A 25079-nucleotide genomic window follows, 5' to 3' on the forward strand; every position below is an offset into this window, starting at 1 on the left:
AATCAAAAATTTGGCCTTGTGAGTGTTCTACATGCGCAAACCCTTGTAAAGTGGACCCCCTAACACACCCTGACGAGCAATTAACCCACCCGACAGTCAATCTAAAACCCAAAAGCAGTCATCCTCCTTTTTTTTAATATATGAAAGAACCAAATAAAAAGTGCAGCGCGTATGTGTGCATGTTTATGTTTAGGGAATATGCTTGACTCTGGAATAACAATCACTTGTGATGATTTTTTTTGGCACAAGAGCAGAACTGCCGTTTGCCACCCTGGGTATAACTCCCTCTCTCCCTTTCTATATTTCTCTGACACACATACACGCGAACACACACACACGCACACACCAGGGGTTGGGGGTTAGAGAGACAAAACCCTGATAATCCGATTAGGACCAATTAGGCGTGAGATTCTGCGACACTAGCTGAAAGCCTTAACACTCTGTAGACAGTTATACAGTTATAGAGACATCTGGACACTCCCAGAGCGAGAGAGAAGTGTGTGCTGTGTGTGTGTGTGTGTGTGTGTGTGTGTGTGTGTGTGTGTGTGTGTGTGTGTGTGTGTGTGTGTGTGTGTGTGTGTGTGTGTGTGTGTGTGTGTGTGTAGGAGAGAGAGAGAGAGAGAGAGAGAGAGAGAGAGAGAGAGAGAGAGAGAGAGAGAGAGAGAGAGATGTGGACACTCCCAGTCAGAGTCAGTGGAGGTGCAGCAAACACTTCTCTCCAGAGCGGGAAGTCACTCACATCAGCACCCTCTTTGCAGGTAGGATGCTCATCTCATATCAACTTTGAATCTTCCCAAGTCTCCACCTCTTTTTTAAGGACGACTTAATGTGTTATATTTTTTCCCACCACAGATCTGTGTTGCACTGTATAGGCTGAAGGAGATCCGAGGCTTTGAGCTGAAACTTTTGTTTATGTTCTAGGTTCAGTTTCGCAGCTCGGAGACGCGCCAGGATGTTCTACTTTCACTGTCCGCCTCAGCTGGACGGAGAGTGCTGTCGCACCAATACATGTGAGTAGCCTTTATTGCATTTCCGCAGCGCCTTTTAGATGATTTCATACAGCTTCGAGTTATTTCCAGTTTCTCTATCGATGCCAGTGTTGGAAAAGTTTCTAATGTTCAGGCTGTAGTAGGCTACTTGTGCGCACGAAGTGTGTGTTGTTATTGATGGAGGACCAAAAGTAGGCCTGAGTAAACGTAGGCTATTTCATTCTATTTTCTATCTTCTTTAATTAATCATGTTTTTGACATAAAAGTACATTTTTATGCATTGGTAATTTCAAACATTTTCATAGACAGATATTGATCGATCTAAAGACATATATTTTCCATCTGACACGCGTAAACTTGAATTAGTCGGATGCTTAATATTTTTCTGTTTACCAACATTTCAAAGGAGGATATAAAGGATTTAGTTAGATTTTCCCTCTGCTATGTCAATCTGCTGGCTGTTTTGGTGAGAAGCGCTGGTGGTTTGGCCCCGGGGCAGAGGGGGCGTTTTGTCCCGGGCACAGATGTTAGGTGTCATGGCTCTTAGTCCGTCATGGTTCCCCTCAGACACCCAACATCAATGTTTCATGCAACTAATGGGCATACAAAATGTGCCAGAGATCCAGTCCGCTTAGACCAAGTTATATTTATTCTGTATTTTCTGTTAAATGCAGTTCATTTTGGGGGTATATAATCCAAATTGTCTTGTAACACACTTACTTAATTATTAATTAAGAAACGTGCAATTTTAAACCTAATTTTATTGGCTGATTTCTTTCTCTGAATAAACTTATTTTCCTTTTACAGTGAATTCAAGCAGCTTTGGTAACCACGCCCCGGCTGATTTTGATGATGGATTTCTGCGTAGAAAACAGCGAAGAAACAGAACTACATTCACTTTGCAACAGGTAATACTTTTCCACCCAAAAAAATATCCTTATTAAGAAACACATAGAACCTTACTAAGCAAAACAGGTATGCACTATGAAAAAAAAGGAAAAAAGTAGAAAAAGAATAAAACACTTGGTAAAGTTAAAGAAAATGAAGGACCTTTGCAGAGAGTTATGCTTTTCCAGACAGCTCATAGAATAATGCGAAATCAATTTTAAAGAAATTAATAACACTGATTCACACGTGAAAATAGAAAAAAAAAGTTATGAAACCACTATCTTGATAGCTATCTATATCAAACTGTAAATTGCCCTTTCATTGCACGCAGGCAATGTCATATTAGGCCAATATTTACGCCTAATTTAAAATAGTTTAATCTAAATCCCTGTCAAAGCAAGCGCATTTTCACTAGCATATTTCTGTTGATGGTGATAATTTTAAACAAAAGAACAAAACCAAGAGAAGTACAATTACATCTGCATACTAAAACATCTTTAAAGTTATCTTTAACTGGTGTTTTGTGTTTGTGCAGTTGGAGGCTTTGGAGGCCGTTTTCTCCCAGACTCACTACCCGGACGTGTTCACCCGGGAGGAGCTGGCCATGAAGATCAACCTGACCGAGGCCAGGGTGCAGGTAGGCAGCAGCAGCGTGATGTGTCCTGGGCACGTTTGACCATGCAAGAGAGGGTAAATTAAGCCACTCTGTCATTCCGACGATGCACTTTAATAACATCAACATAATGGTGAATATTAGATTAGCTTGATTAATCGGTCATTCATAATTAACCAGCGATAATGTTCCTCGCTAATTTGTCCGCGTCTCAAAGGTAGGAATACATCATCCATGCAGATCCTTTTCCAGTTACGCAGACAGAGAACGATAAGCGCTGTAAAAAAAAAAAAGAGGGCAAAGCCTGCAGCGTCCAAATCTCTCTCTTTCTCTGTCACACACACCTTAAAACACAAACACACACACACACACACACACACACACACACACACACACACACACACACACACACACACACACACACACACACACACACACACCAAAAAAGGACACACACGCGCACATTTAAATGTGTCAATTTATATTCCGGTCCTGCCCTGCACATATGCGCGGTTATAAACTTGGCCAGATGTAATTAAGTTATGTGTCCTGTATGTAATTTCCCGCATTCCAGATTTGCTTTTGGGTTTTGTTGTGCGCACAGATCTAATTGTGGGAAATATAATAGTTTGCCTTTTGTTCCCCAGGGTCATTTTACTATCGCTTAAACCCAATGGCGGGGTTGATAATGGAATCCAGCGTTGTAAATTAGGGATTGTAAACAAATTATTCCCCTCCTAATCCGATTACCACATTCCTATTATTAAATCTGAACATGAATCCACCGCAGTATGCAGGGATATTAAACTTACATTATTATTAGAAAATAAATTTCCTTTCTGTTGTAGTGCTATTGCCCCCCTTTTTGTAAAGTGTCAATGGGCCTCCCCGCATTAAGAGCACGCTGCAAATTGAGATTAATGGAGCAATTATAGCCCATTCAGAGATGGGTGTGTGTGTGGGGGGGGCGCGACTTCTAGCTGGAAGGTGCAGGGGTGAGATAAGTCCATTGGTTGTATTGTTGTCCTGCCACCAAAATGTTGTGCTTTCTTTATGCCGAATGAATGCATGTGTTTTGTTTGGCTGTTGACATCATTTGTACCTCTGGTACAATAGGAGGGATGCAGAGCACATGAACGCCGACGCTAACCTCCATTCACACATCATGATTAATGCCTGCTAGAACCAAGTCCTAATCGAATCTGATGTTGTCAAACAATCACTAAATAGGGAAATAAACGACTTCATCATAGCTGCCTCTCTCTCGGGCAGCACAACTGTCAGTGGGAAGTCATTAAAATATGATAATGAAAAATTGCTCAATTAAATGTTGTTATAGGCAGTGACCTTCATTCGATTAAGATACTAGAAGTTGGCTATATGTTCTCAGCTGTGTGGATGAGGAAGTTTTGGGATAAGTTATGGGAAATTAGAGCGCTTGTGTGACACATTCAAACCCATCACTTGATAAACAAGATAAATAAAAGCAAATAGGGATTAGTTTTAATTTTGCTAGAACAGTTATCATGACATTTACAATTATTGGTGTGCTTAAGTTTGAATTGGTTTATCTGTGATATGCCGAAATATTTCACAAGAGAAATTAAGAACTTGATAAGAATCAATTGGCCATGAATATAAAGCTGCCTTCAATAAATAAACTAAATGGATGCTAATGTGTCAGGAATAGCAGCCAATTTCAAGTTTTAATTGGTGATTTAATTTAATTGTCTTTCTTTTTTTAATGCAGGTTTGGTTTCAAAATCGCAGAGCAAAGTGGAGGAAGACAGAGCGAGGGAGCGCAGACCCTGAAGGAGGAAAAGAGCAGATGAGTGACGGCACTCCTCCATCTCGCATCAACTGTCAGTCCCCTGTGGACCACGGCAGAAAGCAGAAAGAACCACTGGAGATGCAGCAGAGGTGAGAAAATACAGATGGATCATTTTGTAGCTGTTGTAAAACAGTATCATACTGCTGGCAGAAAAGATTTTTATGGCCCAAATTTGCAGACTGGTTCATTTGAATGATGGAAAAAAAAAGAGGCAATATCCTTACCTTCAAAAACTAAAACCACAAACCGCTAACAGCCATGTACTTAATTTCTGTAAATTAAACTGTCCATAAAGTTCAACTAATTTGATTAGGACACAATCAAAGCCGCAGAGCCGCAGAGTTAGAAATTCCTAGAAATGTATGTGTATTAATAGAATAATTTGTCCGTTTTGTTTCTTCACAAGATAATTGAAAATAGTATGCCTGTTTTCTCCAGCATCAACAGGACAGTGGGTCCAAGTGGTCCGTTCTTCCCATCTTGTATACCAGGCACACTCCTCAACTCTGCCACCTACGCCCAGGCCCTCTCACAGGTCGCCACACTGAAAGGTAAATATGATTCATTTTTCAAATAGAGATGGTGATAATTAAGATGTGATGATGAAAATCTAGTTTCCAGGAGTCTCACCTCAAGTCCCACTTTGGTTATTTTTCAGGTAATGGCTTATGCTCCTGCTGTGTTTCTGACCCCATGGGCTTGTCCTTCCTGCCGCCCTACGGTTGTCAGGGAAACCGCACAGCCAGTGTAGCCGCCCTGCGAATGAAGGCCCGCGAGCACTCGGAAGCTGTGCTGCAGTCCGCCAACCTACTCAGTGCGGCGTCCGGGCCCGGGGCCGGCATGGGAGTTCTGTCTGGAGTCGGCATGGGCTCAGCTGGGCTGGCAAGGCCCACAGTGGGTCCCACCATCGAGGTGCCTGTCGCTCTGGGAAGAGGGGGAGACAGCTCCAGTCCCAGCCCGGCCAACAAGGTCCTGACTCTGGGCAGCAGTCCGGACAAACACCCTCACTGCTCCAAGGAACCACTGGAAAAAAAGTGAAGCACTGGACATAAACGTGGATGAACTGATACTCTAAATCTGTGTGATCGTGCCTGTTATTATACGGTCCTATGAGCAACGAAGCACAACTACGGACAGACTCTAGAAACAGTCTGGGAGACTTGACTGATATCACAATGTATGGATGCAAACATTAAAATATTTATTTGACAGTAACTGATATTGTTTGTGAGAAACGCTGAATATTTGGGGCCTTATTAACCCCACAGAAGCACAATGTGGTTTTGGATCTATCTGTCTTCACACTCTTGGACTCTATTTGATGGACTAAGATAGATACGTGATGTGTGAAACAGAACCTGTTTGATAATGTGAATTAAAGTATCCTAATACAGATCCTCTTCTTTTCATGAAGAGGACAGATGCTTACATTGTGAATGTTGATGCATGTAAACTGTACAGAGCTGATGGCAGGACAGGGAGGACCTTTTGGTGAATTTTGGCAATATAATGTTTATGCCATCAGGTCATTTATGGGCTCAAACAATCTCTAATTCTTTTTGATTTTAAAGTGAAAGTGCACTTTATTATTAATCAGCCACTTTTCAGTGTAAATGTGTACATGTGCCAGAATACAGTATGTCCATGTGTGAACCCCAGGCAGGCAAAAGCAGACGCAGTGACGGAGCACACTGTTAGCACATCTGTAGCGCCAGCAGACAGGGAGTACACCCGTCCTGTTGTGACATGTTCTTTAAAACAATTAAAGATGTAGTCGCTCATGTTCCTCTCCTGTTGCCTCTCACTCCAGCCATCTGTTCTGATACATTATTTATCAGTTTCCCTTAAAGCTGGGAGAGGAGAGCAATCGTGACTCTTATTATTTATTTACTTTTAGGAACGCTCACCCTCTTCCTCTTCCTCCCTCTCTGAGCATTTTTTGATATTCCCATTAAACATGAAATATGTTATTTATAAGTGTTGAATTTGCATTTAAAAAAAACATTATATCAGGCCTCTCCAAACAGTATTTTTCACAGGAAATACATTTGTTTGTTCCTAAATATTTCTACACTGGCTCTTGACTTAAGAATCAGCTGATCACATTGCAAATACTTAACCGCAGAGCACACAACCAGCAGTTGGGCTGATTCAATTTGTGTCCTTGAGGATTTTCAGGAAATTACTTTTGATAGTCAATAACACAATTAAGTAAACTACACACACATTATCATGAATAATTGATAAGAAATTATGTATTACCATGAAGTACTGGTTCAATAATTGATGAGGCGACACCCTGGTGACATAGAAGAGCGAGATAATGTCAGAAGTCGTGCCAGGTTGTACACAGAGTACAGAGCACTAACATCCTCTTTCTTTTTTTTTACAATGTTATGTTTGCATGTTGTAAATTCCGTCAAATACTCCAATAAAGGGACACTTTCATTGACTGTGAGTCACCTTCTTCTGGCATTCACACTTTTTAAGATTTGATGGGATTTTAATTTTATTGGGACACTATATCTTTCCACAAAAACAGACCATATTACTAATACATTCCTGCTGTTGAAACAGACATGTGCAAATGAAGTTCAAATTACGTTTCAAAATCAGAACCTATTATAGCCTATTTTCATATATTTGGTAGCATAAAATTAGATAGCAGGTACTGTGGTGTATCCAACCATGCCACAAATAATATTAGTAAAAACATCATGTCCTAATATATTGATTTAGCCTTAAGACAGCGCCAGAGAAGAAACGTTAAGCCCCCTGACATGGCAGCTAATGATAACACAATATCCTTATATAAATCAGCTCTTTTTACAAAAAAATCCCAATATTGTAGAAGGAATCCAGCCAACTCATACAAAAGACGAGAAAAACACATTCAATCTCTCCACAATTGAATACAGTAGTTGTGGAATTTAATCATTAGCCAAAACAAAGGATGCTGAAGTTATAATGACTCCGATCATCATTAAGTTCTGCATGGGGCCCATAATTCACTGCTTTAATATTTCATAAACAAGTCAAGTTGGTGTTGACATTCAGCTGTGCATGTGGCATCATTGATAATTTTCTGTCACCTAAAAAAAGTCCCGAGGCGGTTTTGTGGAGCATTGTTATATCAAATTAGCTGGAGAGCGGCCAGAAAAGCAGACAAACATGGTGAATATGGGGGACAGCAGTTGAACTCTGTTCTTACAGTGCAGTTAATGGGCTTCTTTTGTTGCAGTAATGAAATATTTTGCAAGGATGTGGGGAGATATGTCCTGAAACAGGGAGACGTTGTGCACATGCATCCTTCCCCAGACAATATAAAGCTCACAGAAAGGGACAGTATTATTTTTTAAAAGAATGACACATACATAACATTATTTTTCTTGACATTGGGTGCAACACCTACATTTTCACTTTTCAAGGATTCCAAAATCAAACTTAAAGTGCATACAAGGCCGGTCCACTGAAGGGCCAATAACAGGCTACTCCAGCAATGCTTCTGCTTTTCATTCCTGCAGCAGACCTGATCAATAACCCAATCAATTAGAATCAATTAAGTTCAGGTCTGAATGGAGATAATACAAACAAAGCATATCTTAATGCAGCGAGTAATGTGCCTGTCTGCCGTCTGCCACATAACCACAGTCCGCTCCTCCTTACTCAGCATTGGGAAGAGCATCCTCAGCAATTCTGATCAATGCTTAAAGTCCTCTCTGGCTTCACATTACAACTATGTTCGAACAAAGTTGGAGAGTTGCACTGTGCAAAGACTGGATATACTGTATGTATATAATAGAGTCGTAATCTCAGTACAGTACAGGAATTGAACATCTGTTCTCAATTTGTCCACTAGAGGGACTTAGGGAGCAGGAAACTTGTCCAGCCACTACAGCAGCCTTCATTTTAAACTTCAGTTGGGAAATTGAGCATTTTGGATTAACACACGCTGAGTAATATTTGCTGAGGGACATTTTTGTAAATTGAATTTGACTAATCAAAAACATTTTTTAACAAGTGCTGAGTATTGAAGGCCCATCAGTATAGCAAAACAAAACAATACAGCAGCAAATCTGAATAAGGATGTATTATATCTGTTAGGCTGATTATCTCATCAACATGAAGGAAATGTAGACATGGATGTTCTTGATTGACAAAGATGCCAACGTGGAGAGAAAATGGTGGATGAGTTGGTGGAGGTTGTTTAGAGGGGAGGAAAGAGATTAGTTAAAAAGGGATTACCTCAGCCTTTCTCAAAATTTAGTATGCAAAACCATCTGTGTATGTGTGCGTGTGTGGGCTTACATGGAGGAGTGCGACTCCATTAAGGCCCATGTGTGTGTGTCCATCATCCCGCCAGGCTGGCCCTGCACCCGCCAAGAATCCCAGGAAACTATCTGCTACAGCAATCTCCTATTATAGCAGTGGCCTGTAGGAGGGGAGGAAGATGGGGGAGGGGGAAAGAGGAGGTGAAGTTCCTCCCCTTATGGCCTCTTCAACTGGAGGGTGAGTGAGCCTGTAGTCAGGGAGATTACACATCCATAGTTTAAGTACTGTAATAAGTGAGTGTTAAAATTAATGGTGAGATGAGCCTCTCAGATATGTGGCATTAAATACATCCTCTTTAAAAGGAAATTCAAATAGTCTTCTTTGTCATTTGGTCTTTTAGTCAATAGGGGGCTGCATTCAGGTCTATGGTTACCAGGAGCCACTTGTTGACACTACTTATAGTACATGTTAATTCTGTTAAAGGGAGAGGGTGAAACTCTAGTGTGAGGCAAATAAGTTATTAATATCTCCCGGAGGGGCACCAAAACTACACCCACCCACTCACCCACAATAATAACACACCTTTAGGAAATTTGGTTTTTCTTCTGGTTTGGACCACACAACCTCCTAGTCCAGGTGTACACTTTCCCACTTTGTGACAGTTAGCTACAGCTCCTAGACGTGAGTTAGCAGTCCAGATTTATAAATAGTTGAGAGGCTGTTTGTTTCATCCGTCTGACACTCGACACCAAAGGATCTCAGAGATCTGCATGCAAGCTCAAGCCGTCATTCTGTCCCCCCATGGTGGACACTCTCTCTGGGACTACTCCTCTATTTCTGTCTGGTCTCCAGGCCCGGGGCCCGCTGCTGGCCGCTGGTCAGATGCTAAAAGACCGGACTGTGAATTACTTAGAGGTTTTTGCTTTGGATTGTCATCAATAGAAAGAGACAGAAAGGATCAGAGGGCAGGATCAGACAAGCAAAGTCTTTTTTGGAAGCCTTCCTAGGAGTTTGCAATAAACCCAAATTATGGATTATAAAACTGGAAGGTAAGACAAAGCTCATTTTACATTTTTGTCATAGTCGAGGAGGAACACGTAAAATAATCATTTTAAAAGCATTGGTAAAAGATACTAGATATACCTGCATGCATTTTAGGTGAATTTAAGTGCAAAAGCTGGCATTTTCCTGCAGATAAATACATGAAAACGTATTCGCTGGTTTAATCTACAACAAAATGTATATATTCAGTAAAAAAGGTATTGACTGACTTTATTTATTCCACTGAGAGAGACTGGCATTTATAAACATTTAGTCACATCTTTTCTGTCCCCAGATTTGACAGGTTTGCAGCTTTTTAGTCTTAATTTGGGCCAAAGTCCCTCTGAAAATGAGCCCTCTTGGTGTCAGGTTTTAGAGTTTAAGGCCCGTCACTGGACAAAAATAAACCTGTCAAATGTAAATTTGTAGAAATCATCCCCTTACGGTTTGTCATCACTTTTTGATGCAAAACCGGATTAAATGAAGGGCTGTTATCATGCGCATTATTTTTTAGTATTTCTAATGTTTGAGTAATTCTGTGTGCTAATTGTTTTGTTAATGCTTACCATGGATTGAAGGAAGATGCTAGGAGAACAAATAGCTGCCCTTACCACAGTTGCTGTTGTTTTTAGGAGAAAGATGGTGAATGATATTTTTAAACTTCCTTTCATTTCTGCACCAGTTTTGCTTGATAGAAACTTGGCCGGACAGTACAGCAGTGCAGTGTGTAACGGTTCTGTAGATACAAACGAGATGGATGGCGTCCAGTTCAGAAGATATTAATGAACTCCTGGATATTCTGAGCAAGGCTGAAAGCTGCCTGACAGCTGCAGTACATTTACCCAGAACATACCCATGACGTTACCTTGTTGCACCTTAATGTGTGAACATTTTATTTTCAAAGCACTGTACAACAGGGGACGTCTGCATTTAGAAAGATATAAGATGGTCCGAGGATGGAAGCCTTGTCTGTTTTAGGTTATGGATATAGGAAAACACAGATTTTATTTGTGACAATTTTTTTGGACAGAAATAACCACTAAACTATTAATTCTGCTAATTGTGTTACGCTTTAGACATGTTTTCTTTCTTTTTGTAAACTCGTAATATTGGTATTGATAATGTTTTTAAGTAGTCTAGTTTAACACAGCTGTTGTTTTTTTAAACTCAAATGCCACATTGAATCATATTAGATGGCAGATTATGTGCATACACCAGCAATACATTTGAAAAATGTCCCCTAAAATTGAAATGCAGGAGCAATTCTATACAAAGGTTTTCTGATCTGCTTTAGACCTGCTCTCTGTACTGTGGTAAAACCGAAGAGGTTTGATTTCAGTTAACTGGTCATAACCATTAATCTTTCCCTGAAAGATATTTAGATATTGTTGATGCAACATGTTGTGCTAGCTGGTTTCAAACTCTGCTTATTGTTAAAACAATACCTTGCTTTTATTCTAAAAGTGAAACCCTAACAAAAAATAGTGTGTATGGTATTTAAGTTTGTACGAACGCTTCTTGCTTTCTCAAAATAACTCACGTGAAGTTGTCGTCACTCTGCCTAGCAACAGGGTAGTCTTATTCACAACATGTCTTTAAAGGTCATGGTGATTAAGCAGAAGGATTTACAGATCTGTTTTGAGAGCCACATACAGTACATTGCTGCCTAATGCAAAGGTAGAAAGCTTCTTATCAGGGTCAGCTATCATAAAATAAACACCCCAACAAATGTGTTACAGCTTGTAAAATGATCTTGCTTAAGAAAAAACATGTATACCCAGGCTTTGGATCGAGGTTAGAATACATTACACACGCATGTCATGCATCACAATTTTAAAACTCTTTCTATGAAGATGAAAGGTTATGTGAGTGCATGTCCAGACTAATTCTTCTTCCTTTTCTCCTCTAGGAAAAGAGCGAATTCCAGGATTTCTTTGGACAGAGGCCATCTAAAAAGGCACAATGACTTAGGAGCTACCAGCTGTCCAACATAAAAACCCTGACAAAGAGGTCCCAATCTTAGGGTCCTGTAGCTCCAGCAGCAGGCGGAGTGAATAATTTCAAGGTCTGTGTTTGCATGAATGAATGAACAACTGAAGAAAGAGCTCTTTGCTTGCAAACCTGCATCATGACCTCAGTTGAGAAGCGCCGCTCAGGCCGAAAGAGTGGGGGACATCGTAAGCACAGCGATGGAGGTTACAGTGATACCTCCAGCGGGGGATCCTTTCTGGATGAGACTGACCGTGAGGTCAGCAATCTGACGGATCGCGCATTCAGGAGTCTCTGCATTGGAGATGAGGCTGTATATAATGACTCTGACCTCAGTTCATCTTCTCCCTGCGCCCAGAGAGACAGACAGCTGGCATTTAATCAAAGTGGCCATTGTAGAGACGACAGAGAGAGGGAGAATCTTAAAAGAGCTTCACATGAGAGCTTTACCCTCAGGATGCAACAGTATGGACAGGACTTGATCCATGGAGGAATGTATGGGGCCGAGATCGAGAGAGATCCACAGTGGGAGGTTTATGGAGAGAGGACACAGGGAAGGGTTTCTGCCACATTCCAGCACTCCTTTGTAGAAACCTCTCAACAGCAGGAATCTCTTGGGCAAGAACAATTGTCTCTTCTCAGCAATGGAGCCACAGAGATGAGTTCAAAGCAACGCAGAAGCCGCTCAAGAGTATCCTCTCTGATCAGAGCTTTTAACTCTGAGGGACAAAGGGATGGAGCAGTGGTAGATGGTAAACCCAGAGAGTGGAATGACGAGACAAGCTGGGACAAATCAGCTCTGATGAGTATCCAAAGGGAACTTTCTGAGTTTTCTACATCTTACCAGCAGAACTTTAACAGTGGTCACTTACCATCACATGGCACAATCACCTCCCAAGACCCCAACTTCTACTCCTCTAATGTGGCAGCAGTGTCTCACATGAATTCGGCATCCTCTTTTATGAGCTCTTCCCATACTAAACACAGCATGTCCGCTCAGGTCAATTGTAACTCTAACTTCTTCATACACAGTGAGTTTAGTCCCTTCAAGGTATGGAGGGACTATAACAGGTTTCCCTTCTCACAAGGAGGAGTCTCAGGGTTTATGAACTGTTCAGAGTTTCCTAAATGGTATGAGACACCGATGTACAAGGAGCTTTCACTGGAGGCCCAACCGCAGGGTCCTTATCAGTTTGAGGAGAGGGTTAACAGACACCAGAGGAATAACTTGGCACCTGTTGTTCCTCCCACTCATCAACGATCCACTTCAACCTCTACAATGATGCAGAAAGCTCCTGCCGTGGAGAAACGCTGTGAGTCGGAATTGACTGGTCATTACCCACACAGAAAGCGTACACAGAGCCTGGGAACTTACAAGCTTCAATCAAAAAGGCCATCAACTGCGTCACCTACCAGTGAGATGTCTCGACGTGTCCAGGACACCATAAGCTCGGTCAAAGCCCTTCAACAAAAAATCAAAATGATGACAGAGCAAAATATTGTAACAGGGATGACAACAAATCAACCAGAAGGGCTTTGTAGCAATGACAATTCAATAATCTTTAAAAACAATGCAGAATCAATGGCACCAAATGTTACCCTTGGTACCACAAGGAAGACCCCCTTCAACATCAGCCATCTGCTCACGCCTTTAGTATATGCACATCAAGAAGCGGAGACATCAGAGGTCGGACAGAATGCAGTTTCTCCTCAACCTGTAGAGCATGCTCCAGTGCGAGCAGAAAGCAGGGGATCCACTCCTGATATTAAGATGTCCAGCTACAGATCCAGAGCCAGCAGCCTACTCTTCAATCTCAAAGACAACAGGAAAAGAGTCAAAAGCACCTACAGTCCTACCAAATTTAAAGGCTTGGAGACACTAGAGAAAAACATACAGCCCTCTACCCAGGAGCCTAGAGACACTGTGATAGACATCCCTGATTTTCCAGATCCAGACATTCAAGTTTTCCTGGTGGAGGATTCCACCAGGACTAATGCTGCCTCAGATCAATATTCAAACCACTATCAAAGCCCTGGATTGTTGCTTTCAACACTAAATGCTCAACCTGCACAAATAAGCCAATATTCAGAAAACACTTCAAGTAATTACCAAACAGCTCAGATGCAAAGTGAGATGGTTCCTCACTCGGGCTTCCCTGGCCTTAAACCTGAAAATTATGCACAAAATCATCCTGATCCAAAAGTGGATAGATATCAGCAGCTCAAAGACAAAAAACATGATGACACTAATGTATCCTCAGATGATGGGTGGAGACTGACAAACAGCCAAGACACAGAAAATCTGAAAGCAATCTCTCCATGGAAACAAGAGATAACTGCTTTAATGGAAAAAGACCAACATGCACAGGCTTACCAAAGAGCAGCCGCAATAAAGGAGGAACTAAATTCACCAAGAGACAAATACAGACAAAATCACCAGAGTGTAAATATAGAATATGAGAAACAAAGTGCTCCATTTAGTAATGACAGTATGGAAAACCCAGGATATTATGGACAACACCTTGGAGCTTTTAAGGACAAATATGCATATGCACAACTGAAAGAGAATTATTTGACAGAGAATAATCACAGATATGTTGATCAACAATATAAAAACCAAGACGTGTTAAATTCCAATAAAGACACAAGTACCCTCACGCAAGAAACAGCTCAGAGAAAACAACCTATGTCAAATCCAAAGGTGATTGCATTGAAAAGTCAGCAGCCAATAGAAAATAAACCACAGTTGGAACCAAATATGCAGAAATGTTCATTATCTAGCCCTGGCAATGCATTTGCCCCCACATTGGCTAACCAGTTGAAAGACAGACAGTTTATTGAGATTAGTGCTGAACAGATCAGAGCAGAGGATATCAAAGCACAACACAACCAAGCAGAGCTGGCAAAGGCACAACACTGGGCTCAACTGGATCAGCCCAAGGGGGACTCAGCTAGGTTAATTTTAGCAGGGCAGAATGGTCTGGAGAAAGTCGAAGCAGAACAGGCCAAAGCAGAACAAACAGAGCACAAGCGCATCAATCAGGTTAAACCAAGACTTATAAAAACAGAGGAGCAAATAGAAGTAAAGTCCAGACAAAATCAACATGAGTGTGCCACAGATGAACAGACAAAGTCAGAGCAAACCAAATTACAGAAAATAACTGAAAGACCTAGAAATATTACAGAAGAGGTAGGGGATAATCCTTTCATAGAGAATAAGGATGCCCAGGTCAAAGCAAAACAAGCTGAAGCAGAGAGGCTAAAAGAAGAGCACATAAAAGCTGAACTGGCAAAGGCCGAGCAGGCTAGGCAGGCAAGGTTATATCAGGCTAAAACTGAACAGGCCAGAAGAGGAAGGATCGAAGCAGAGCAAATTGCAGAAGAAAAGATTAAAGCAGATCAAGTTGAAAAAATGAGAATGGAGGCAGAACAAATCAGAACAGAAAGGGTTAAAGCTGAACATGCTGAAGCCGAGTGTAGAAAAGCAGAACAAGCTAAACTCGAGCAGATGCAGAAGCAATCAGCTAAAGCTCAAATAGCTAAGCTAGAGCAGTTACAACAGCAACAAGCTAAAGCAGAACAAGCTAAACTAGAGCAGATACAACAGCAACAAGCTAAAGCAGAAAAATCAAAACTAGAGCAAATAAAAGAGCAACAAGCTAAAGCAGAACAAGCTAAACTAGAGCAGATACAAGAGCAACAAGCTAAAGCAGAACAAGCTAAACTAGAGCAGATAGAAGAGCAACAAGCTAAGGCAGAACAAGCTAAACTAGAGCAGATACAAGAGCAACAAGCTAAAGCAGAAAAATCAAAACTAGAGCAAATAAAAGAGCAACAAGCTAAAGTAGAACAAGCTAAACTAGAGCAGATACAAGAGCAACAAGCTAAAGCAGAACAAGCTAAACTAGAGCAGATACAAGAGCAACAAGCTAAAGCAGAACAAGCTAAACTAGAGCAGATACAAGAGCAACAAGCTAAAGCAGAACAAGCTAAACTAAAGCAGATACAAGAGCAACAAGCTAAAGCAGAACAAGCTAAACTAAAGCAGATAGAAGAGCAACAAGTTAAAGCAGAACAAGTTAAATTAAAGCAGATACAACAGCAACAAGCTAAAGCAGAACAAGCTAAACTACAGCAGATACAAGAGCAACAAGCTAAAGTAGAACAATCTAAACTAGACCAGATACAACAGCAACAAGCTAAAGCAGAACAAGCTAAACTACAGCAGATACAGGAGCGACAAGCTAAAGCCGAACAAGCTAAACTAGAGCAGATACAACAGCAACAAGCTAAAGCAGAACAAGCTAAACTACAGCAGATACAGGAGCGACAAGCTAAAGAAGAACAAGCTAAACTAGAAGAGATACAAGGGCAAGAAGCTAAATCAGAACAAGCTAAACTAGAGCAGATACAGGAGCGACAAGCTAAAGCCGAACAGGCTAAACTAGAGCAGATACAAGAGCAAGAAGCTAAAGCAGAACAAGCTAAACTAGAGCAGATACAGGAGCGACAAGCTAAAGAAGAAAAAGCTCAACTAGAGCAGATACAAGAGCAACAAGCTAAAGAAGAACAAGCTAAATTAAAGCAGATAGAAGATCCAAAAGATAAAGCAGAACAAGCTAAACTAGAGCAGATACAACAGCAACAAACTAAAGCAGATCAAGCTGAACCTGAATACATTCAAGAGCAACAAGATAAAGCAGAACAAGCTGAAATCAAGCTAATACAGGAGCAACAAACTAAAGCAGAACAAGCCGAACCTGAACAAGCTGAACCTCAACATATACAAGAGCAACAAGGTAAAACAGAACAAGCTAAACTTGAGCAATCACAAGAGCAACACGCTGAAGTAGAACAGGCACATCTACAGCAGACACAAAAGCAAAAAGCTCAAACTGAACAAGCTAAACTAGAGCAGACACAAGAGCCACAAGCTAAAACAGAACATGGTAAACTTGAGCAGCTACAAGAGAAACAAGTTAAAGTAGAACAAAAGAACAATAAGGTAGTCAAAATGGAAAAGGTCATAATAAACTACGTTCAAGTTGAGGATCTAAAACAAGAGACAGTTGTAAAAGATTCAATTCATGCTGGTCAAGAGTCTGCCGAGCAACCTTCATTACAGATAAGTAAAGCCAAAGACCTAAAGGCAGAGCAGACAAAGTTAAAACCAACCAAAGTAGAGCTAGCGAAAGAGGATAATGTGCATGAAATTGCGGCAGTGACACAGCAGGTCAAAAGAGAGCCGGATAGAGTTGAGCAAGTTAAGACAGAGCTGGCTAAAGCTAAAGCTGAATTGGTTAAAATAAAAGAAAAAATGAGAAGAGAGCCAAAGAACAAAGTCAGAAATACAGTTCTAATACAAGAAAATGGGAGAAAGACAGATGATTGTTTAGAGATAAATACAAATGAAGATCAACAGCAGTCAACACAAATGCATCAACAGATGGATGACTCAGTTTTAAGCAGGCAATATTTAGATCAAGTTAACTGTGGGGTTAATGAATATGAGCGTCTTCGAGATAAATACGGTTTTGTTGATACAACTTCACCAACCAGCAACAAAGTGTCGGCTGCAGAAAATGTTACTTCAAATGATGCTGATGAAACACCCATTTTACCACTTGATAAAGTTGAAACAAAAATGATATCTAGTCCTACAAGCAGAGTTGCAACAGATAACACACAAAATGAGGAGGAAGCAGGCAGCATTAAACCCAATGAGTTGACAGATAGTCAGTATTTTTATAGTGAGTCATCAAAGGAATTCAAATTATCTGGTAGTAATTATTTACCTATCAATGAAGATGAAAGATCAAATACTGACAATGTTACTGATAAAGTAAACAATGACAGTCTTGAAAAGTTGAAGAAATCTGACCCTCTGAAACACACTGATATTTCACAAAAAAGAGACTCTGACCCGCCTAAACCGTTCCCCTTTGAAAGAAAACATAAGTCAGCTGAGCGAAATGAAGGTTCAGGTAAAGATTCACATTTCACCCCTCCCAGAGCATTGTCCAGTAAAGAGAGAGCACAGACCAAACAGGAGATTCTCACCTCAAAGATAAAAGCCCATGCTGAAAAAGAAATTTCAGCTATTAAGGAAAAGGGGTTTGCTGTACGGGATGGGTTTATTTCCAAAAATCCTGCCAAGCAGTTTTCAGGTAGTCAGAGTATGATTATACGACAGAGGCCTCCAGCACAGGACATTTCTAAAACATATGAAAGCACAATGTCCAGTAATTACAACCTAAAGCACCAAATGGAACCTTCAGGAACACAGATTGATCCAATCAAATATTTTTCACCTCCAAGCTCTGCTACAATCCCAGTTAACTATGCTGCAATCACCAGTAACTTATCAGACCATGAAGAACCAATGAAGAGCAATGTAAATGGACCCAAAACAACAAAAAACACAAAAGATAAAAGTTATAACATGAGTGCAAATGAGGGATTGGTTGAAAATCAAAAGAAAGAAAAACAAACTGGAATTAAGTCACCAATAAAAAGTAAGGAGCAGACACCCCAAAACAAGGAAGAAAAAAAGGGGGCAGATCAAAGACAAAACTCAAGTCTGAAAGAGAAAGACAATCTTGATGAAACTGAACATCTCAACAAGAAGAAAGAGGAGCCATCAAGAGCTATAACTGTAGTTGAAGCTGAAAGTTCAAAACCTATGACAACAGAAGAGACGGAAAGTAAACACGAAGCTGTTCAGGAGGACTCAACACCTTCACTAAATAATGTCTTGGGTCAGACCAAGACCCTAGTTGCTGATGACAGCTTGCAGATCACGGGAATAATGGTTAGTGTGCGAGAAAGAAAGCATTCTATGGACAATGGTCGTAGTAATATAAGCACTCTAGAACAAATGAATCATAAAGATTGCAATAATTCAGAAGGTTTGGAAGTAAGTGTAGGAAACACATCTTCAATAGAAGTTAGCATGTTGGAGCCAAAGATAGAAGTTGTACGGAACACTTATTCTACAAAAAAGGAAGATCAAACTAAAGTTGGTATGAATAATCATTCCAAAAACATGCAAGAAACTTCAACCCTAGAAACAAAGCTGAAAAATGAGTCTGAGACTGTCACCGAGAAAAAGACTAATCTCCAGCAGGAGAGTTCTACTATAATTGCAAGACCCCAGATGGTAACACAATGCCAAGAGCCCCTGGCTGAAAAAGGTGTCCCTTTCACAGTCACTGTACTTGCTAAAAATAAAGTATTGGCTGAATCTCAACCCCTTCTCTTCAAACAGGATATAAAGACAAATGAAATGAAAGATCAAACAAAAGAAACAGCAAAAGAAAACTCAGCAAAAAGCATAGGAAAAGAGAAAGTAAAGAGTAGTACCGAACAAAACAATCTGCAAAAAGGTCCAACAACACATACCAACAACAACTTCAAGCCCAAAGAGGCAAACTCGGCAGAAAATAACAGAAATGACTCAGATGATGCTGAAACTCTGATAAAACATGACATCCAGCCGTCAGGAAAAGGAGACACGACAACTGTCAGAAATCCATCCAAAAGCAGAAACAGAGATGGCAAGAGTGCACCCCTAATGGAACAAAACATGTGTGACTCAACACCACCGAAGCCATTCATCAAAATCAGTCCCTCAATTAATTTAACTGAGAATAAAAACAACCATGTGTCTCCAACACATCAGTATGAACAGACACACATGGGAGAAAATAAACAACACAGTGAAAATGTGCTTATAGGCAGCATTGCCATCAGAGTTTTGCCCTCAGTAACTGAAAAGGACAACCTGAAAAAGGTGGAAAAACATAGTATCACGACTATACTACAAGAAACACAATCCAGTCTTGGAAAAAAAGCAAATACTTTAAGCACTGAAGACCGAAGCAAAGACCTTTCTCCAACGAGCAGTGAGAAGCAGGCACAAGACAGTTTGGAAGAAAAATTGGCAGTACAAAGTGTGTTGTCCTGTGTTAAAAAGCTGTCTGATTCACTAAAAATCAGCAATCAAAAAAACAGCATAAATATACCCAGTGACAACACTCAAGCTGAAAAGGGACAGCCTCAAAGAGTCAATATAAGAAAATCAGTGGATGATTTAAAGAAACAGCCAATGGTGGGAGACTACTTCCAAGTGCAAGGGGTATCAGACACAAACAACGGCACACATTGTGACAATACATCAGATGCTGTTTCAAAGGAAAGGGAACTTTCAGGGTTACTACCGAATGAGGCAGCTATTAGCGATAAATCATGCAATGAAGGAAAACACATGCTTGATCAAAGTGAAAAGAAAACAGTGGAAACAAGTTCAGCAAGAGTTCAAGATAATAATATGAAAAGGAAAAGCGGGGAAACAGAAGATAACCTGGCTTCGAAACAGAATGATGGTCCCACGGAGAGACAGAGTAATAAAAATGAGAAGACAGAGGCCAGTCAAGCTATTCACATGAGAAAACATCAAACAGTGAACCAACCCAGTTTATCAGCAAAGGACAGACAGAGGTCAAGAAATACCCACCCAACAATTGAAGATACTGATAAAGGAAAACCTCAAGTTAAACCTAAACCAAAAGAAAGGGTATCCACAATACCTGAGATATCAGCACTTGCAGACTATGCCAGGTTAAAAGTTATTGTTTCAGAAGATGAGGCAAACCCAATTCAGGAATTCCCGCCCAACAAAAAGGAGGGATTCTTTCCAATAATACAGACTCGTCATAGCAGACGTCCGGTGTTCACTGCAGACGCACAAGAGCTCCCTGTGAAACAGAAAAGTGTGCCAAAAAAGGCGGAGGTCAACTCCAAAGTGAACAAAGAGCCCAAACCTGTAGTATTTCCAATTACAGAGAAAGAACACCAAAGGACCGGGATGTTCAAATTGGGCGACAAAGAAGGACAAGACAAAATGCTAATAGATGACAAAGCCAATGAACGTATATTAGACAGAGATTCAAAACAGGCACAACACCTCAAAGAAAAAAGTAAGTCATCAACAAATTATCGTCAGCACCAGAGAAGTGAAGAACAAGTGGCTGAAACTGATAACCAAAGACTTTGTCAAGAACAACAAAGCATTCTTCAGTCAAATAATGCTCCGTCACTATCAACAACCTCAGTCAACAGGCCACGAAGCAATTCTGCGTCACAACACCTGAAGCCAATCGCCATCTCCAATCCACCTGAACATGTTGTGGGAGAAGTGTACAGCGTAGAAGAAATCACAGCCACTCCAAGAAAAGATGGGAGGATTGAAAATGCACTGGCTAACATTGGGGAAGATAGAACAGAAAAGAGGAGACAAGAAAAGCTTCCAACTCAGCATGAAGAAATCGGGGCACAACAGCATAGAGCAAAACAGTTTGAGGAAACACAAGCTTCTAGGATTGAAGAGGAGACAAGAGCTAAAGACATGAGAGTTAAGCAAATGATAGAGGAGAATAGAGCTTCTCTGGCTCAAGAAGAGAGGAGAGCTGCTCAGAGAGAAGAGGAAAGGAGAACAAGGGAACGGGAGGCCATTGCTGCTAAAATCAAGGAGAGACGGGAAAGACAGAGAGCAGCAGAGAGAAGAGCAGAAGAAGAAAAAGCATCTCAAGAAAAAGGGATGATCAAAGCAAAACAAATAAAAGAAGAAAGGAGAATGAAAGAAATAGAGGAGAATAGGAGAACAAAGGTTGAGGAGGAGAGAAGAGTAAAATTAGGAAAGGAGGAAGAGCTGCTTAAAGAAAATGAGGAGAAAAGCAGGGTGAGACAGCAAGAGGAGAAAGCTTTTCAAGAGGAGCAGCAAAGGAGAGCTGCACAAGTTGCACAACAAAAGCAGCAAAAGAGAGCTGCACAAGTTCCACAAGAAGAGCAGCAAAAGAGAGCTGCACAAGTTGCACAAGAAGAGCAGCAAAAGAGAGCTGCACAGGAAGAGCAGCAGAGGAGAGCCGCACTAGAGCAGCAGCAAAAGAAAGCTGCAGAAGAGGAGCAACAGAGAAGAGCTGCACAAGAAGAGCAGCAGAGGAGAGCGGCACTAGAGGAGCAGCAAAAGAGAGCTGCACAAGAAGAGCAGCAGAGGAGAGCCGCACTAGAGCAGCAGCAAAAGAAAGCTGCACAAGAAGAGCAGCAGAGGAGAGTGGCACAAGAGGAAAAGCAGAGGAGAGCTTCACAAGAAAAGCAGCAAAAGAGTGCAGCACTAGAGGAGCAACAGAGGAGAGCTGCACAAGCTGCACAAGCTGCACAAGAAGAGCAGCAGAGAAGAGTGGCACTAGAGGAGCAGCAAAAGAGAGCTGCACAGGAGGAGCAACAGTGGATAGCTGCACAAGTGGAGCAGCAGAGGAGATTTGCAAAAGAAGAGAAGCGGAGGAGAGCTGCACAAGAAGAGCAGCAGAGGAGAGAGGCACTAGAGGAGCAGCAAAAGAGAGCTGCACAGGAGGAGCAACAGATGAGAGCCACTCTAACTGAGAAGCAAATGCGAGCAAAACAGATTGAGAAGGAGGAAGATGCTCGAAATTTAGAGGAGGAAAGATTCAAACAGATCAAAGAGCAGAAGAAAGCAGATCAGGAGATTGAAGAGCAGAGGAGAGATAGGCAGAAAAGGGAAGAATGGATAAAATCTCAGAGCGAGGAGGACGAGAGGAAAGCTGTTGAAAAAGAGAAGGCACTTATAAAACAAAGAGGAGAAAGGAAAGCCAAAGAGGAAATGACCAGACTCATTGAGGAAAGCCAAGCAGCTATAAAAGAGGAGGGGAAGAGAGTGGCAAGAGACCGGTTGCAAACTCAAAGAGAGGAGGAGATCAGGGCTCAAAGGAGGGAAGAGGTAGACAAAAAGCTAACTGATCAAAGAGAAAAGGAGAGAGCCACTCAGATGGAGGAACAGAAAAGAGCAAAACCAAAGATGGATCCCATCCAGTACTATGCTATAACTTCAACAGAATCAGAGAAGAAACCCGGAGAACGACAGCTGTGCTCCCCTTCACCTTCCCAACAAAGACCGAATCCATCAGGGTTTGGGTCAGCTGAGGACTCAGGATCCTACACAAGGTCTTATAGACCACATGCACCTGCATCTCCAGCACTATCTTTGCCCCGCTCCAACACCTCCTCTCCTGCTCTGGGAGTCAAGCCCTCAATGTTCAGGGTGAAGGATAACACTTTCAGAGGTTCCTCTCTCACCAAGTCGGTCAAACCACGCCTCCATAAAAGCTTTGGAGAGGATTTCCGTGTGGGATCACCCCTGGAGAGAGGAGAAGAAGAGCAGGAGATAATAAGACGCAGTGCTGGTACTCCTGACACAGGTTTAAACAGACTTGCTGCCATCAAAGAATCCTCCACTTTTCCGTATTTGTCTCAAGATTACTCAGCCTATCTCCCCCAGCACAGGCCTTACTCAAGGAGGAGCATTGCTCTAGATGAAGACGACTCGCTCTCTGTGGTCAGCAACATGTCCGAGGATGTGGATAGTTGTGCCACCAGTGCAACAGACCTTGCAGACCTACGAGGCCTGTATGACTACGAGAGGCCAGAATCGGCCTGTAGCTACAGCAGTGATGTGTCCCGTTCTTTGGGCAAGCCTCCAACTGTTCCTCCAAAGAGTGAGAAAGCCTTGCGTAGAGCCAAAAGGTTGACTACGCGTAGAATAAAAAAGGAGATCTCTAAAATGGTACCAGACAGCCCTGTTGGAGTTGAGAAATCTCTTCAAGAAGACGCCAATATTCCTTCATCCGTTGAGGTATGCTCCAACATCCGCCGAGCTGTGGCTTCCCCTCATTTTTCCTCACCTGTCTCCCTCGCTCATGCTCCAGCAGCAGGGTCTGGCTTGGCTTCTTTACACTCAAAGCACCTATCTTCTCACAGCTATGCTTCCCCCCATGCCACTGGTCCTATCTCCCTCGCAGTTGCATCACCTCATGCCACTGCCCCCGTTTCCATCCCTGTCACCCCGCCTAATGCTACTGGCCCTGCTTCCCACACTTCTGCTCTTAAGACAGTTGCTCATGTTTCCTCTTCTCCTACTCTCCATCATGACAAACACCCAGCTCCAGTGACACAGTACCATGTAGAGTCAAGCTACCCCCATTCCTACCCAATGACCCAGCGTAAAGTGCTGCAAGACCTCGGCTCTGGTCAGTATTTTGTGGTTGATGTGCCGGTTCAAGTTAAAACTAAGACTTTCTTTGACCCGGAGACGGGAAAGTATGTCCAGCTGAATGTGCGCGAGTCTGGCCAAAGCACCGCCCGTGTCCCGCCCCAGCAGTTGTACACACAACCTCAGCTCCAACCCCAAATGCAGGTCAAGGTTCAACAACAGTCCCAGGTCTCTCCAGCTAGCAAGCCTTTTGGGCTTTATCAAGGCAACCATGGTTATCCCAAAGACTACCAAGCTCCAGCTATCAACTCTGCAGCCTCCCACAGTTTATCAGCCCCTGTGACCGTCAACCACAACCAGCAGACAGTCAGGCTGAGCCACAGCTATGGACATACAGCCCCTGAGATGGGACAGAACTCTGAAGGGCATTGCTACAGCCCAGAGAAGACTCCATACATGGACACAGTTAATGATAAAGACAAAACATATAACACAGTTTACAACACAAATGGCCCATATGAATCCTTCCCAGAGTTTGACACAAACAGCCAGCTTGCACGAAGCCCAGTTTGTGAAAATGATAACTCAGCCCACTCACAAAGTCAGCCCAGAGATATAATAAGCATCAGTGAACTGGAGGACTTTATGGAGTTGTCTGACTGGTGAGAGCAAAGACTTTTAGCTTTTATTCTTCCAAAGGGGCTGCTACTGTTAAACAGAGAAGTAAAGTATTGGCAAAAATAAAGATACCCAAAAGCACAGCATGAATGGATCAAGATATGCAGTATTTTAAGTTTATGTGAATGACTTTTCAAGTGAAAATACTCTAAGAATTGCTGCTGTTGAGATATTTTTTGTTCACCATTCCATTTTGAATTTTGAATGTGAGAAGCTAAGATATGTGTTTTGTGTATACATTATTAAGTATCCCATTGTCTCCTAACCTAAAAGTATTTATCATACATTAGAAAAGCAACAGTGTGTCAATAGTATTTAGTAGTTTGAAAAACGTTTATGCTATGAACATGGCAAGCCTTTTTAAGTTTTCATTGTTTTGAATCAATTTTGTGATGCATGAAATATTGGTAAACCTGAAGTGACAATCAAATATCTGAGGATACTGTATCTGCAGATGGTGTAACGCTTATTTTGTCAAAGTAGTGTCACAGTGAATCCATGCTTATGTGATTATTGCTGTTTTTAAGGTTTAACTTCATACAGTAGTCGATTTGTTGGTTGGAAGTTTATGAGAATGTTGCTGTGATACAGAGTAATGTGACATGGACTAATTTAAGCAATAAAAACACACTTCATTCATCCAAACAATCATCACAATGTCTTTCAAAGTCATATTGTAAAGGTTATGAATAAACAAAAAGGAAATATAAAATA

General features: G+C 41.5%; 2 protein-coding genes across 2 annotated transcripts; both read left to right on the forward strand.

Moving 5' to 3' along the window:
• Window positions 1–637: 637 nt before the first annotated feature.
• Window positions 638–6677, forward strand: drgx (dorsal root ganglia homeobox). Its single transcript, XM_063874442.1, has 7 exons — window positions 638–758; window positions 922–1010; window positions 1797–1897; window positions 2413–2514; window positions 4241–4410; window positions 4760–4872; window positions 4980–6677. Exons 2-7 carry the CDS (start codon window positions 953–955, stop codon window positions 5357–5359), a joined length of 924 nt encoding a protein of 307 aa, XP_063730512.1. The 5' UTR covers window positions 638–758; window positions 922–952; the 3' UTR covers window positions 5360–6677.
• Window positions 6678–11762: 5085 nt separating this feature from the next.
• Window positions 11763–25079, forward strand: LOC134859176 (uncharacterized). Its single transcript, XM_063875519.1, has 2 exons — window positions 11763–13663; window positions 17279–25079. The coding sequence occupies exons 1-2, from the start codon at window positions 11763–11765 to the stop codon at window positions 24351–24353; spliced, it is 8976 nt and encodes a 2991-aa protein (XP_063731589.1). The 3' UTR covers window positions 24354–25079.

The sequence above is a fragment of the Eleginops maclovinus genome, chromosome 22, assembly GCF_036324505.1.
Source record: "Eleginops maclovinus isolate JMC-PN-2008 ecotype Puerto Natales chromosome 22, JC_Emac_rtc_rv5, whole genome shotgun sequence".
NCBI lineage: Eukaryota > Metazoa > Chordata > Actinopteri > Perciformes > Eleginopidae > Eleginops > Eleginops maclovinus.

Bases quoted from the DNA above. Each gene is read 5' to 3' on its own strand.
- drgx (XM_063874442.1), top strand. From the start codon at position 953: ATGTTCTACTTTCACTGTCCGCCTCAGCTGGACGGAGAGTGCTGTCGC. The intron at 1,898-2,412 runs GTAATACTTTTC...GTGTTTGTGCAG, and splicing joins CTACATTCACTTTGCAACAG to TTGGAGGCTTTGGAGGCCGT. The intron at 4,411-4,759 runs GTGAGAAAATAC...TGTTTTCTCCAG, and splicing joins CCACTGGAGATGCAGCAGAG to CATCAACAGGACAGTGGGTC.
- LOC134859176 (XM_063875519.1), top strand. From the start codon at position 11,763: ATGACCTCAGTTGAGAAGCGCCGCTCAGGCCGAAAGAGTGGGGGACAT. The intron at 13,664-17,278 runs GTTGCTTTCAAC...AATGATATCTAG, and splicing joins CACTATCAAAGCCCTGGATT to TCCTACAAGCAGAGTTGCAA.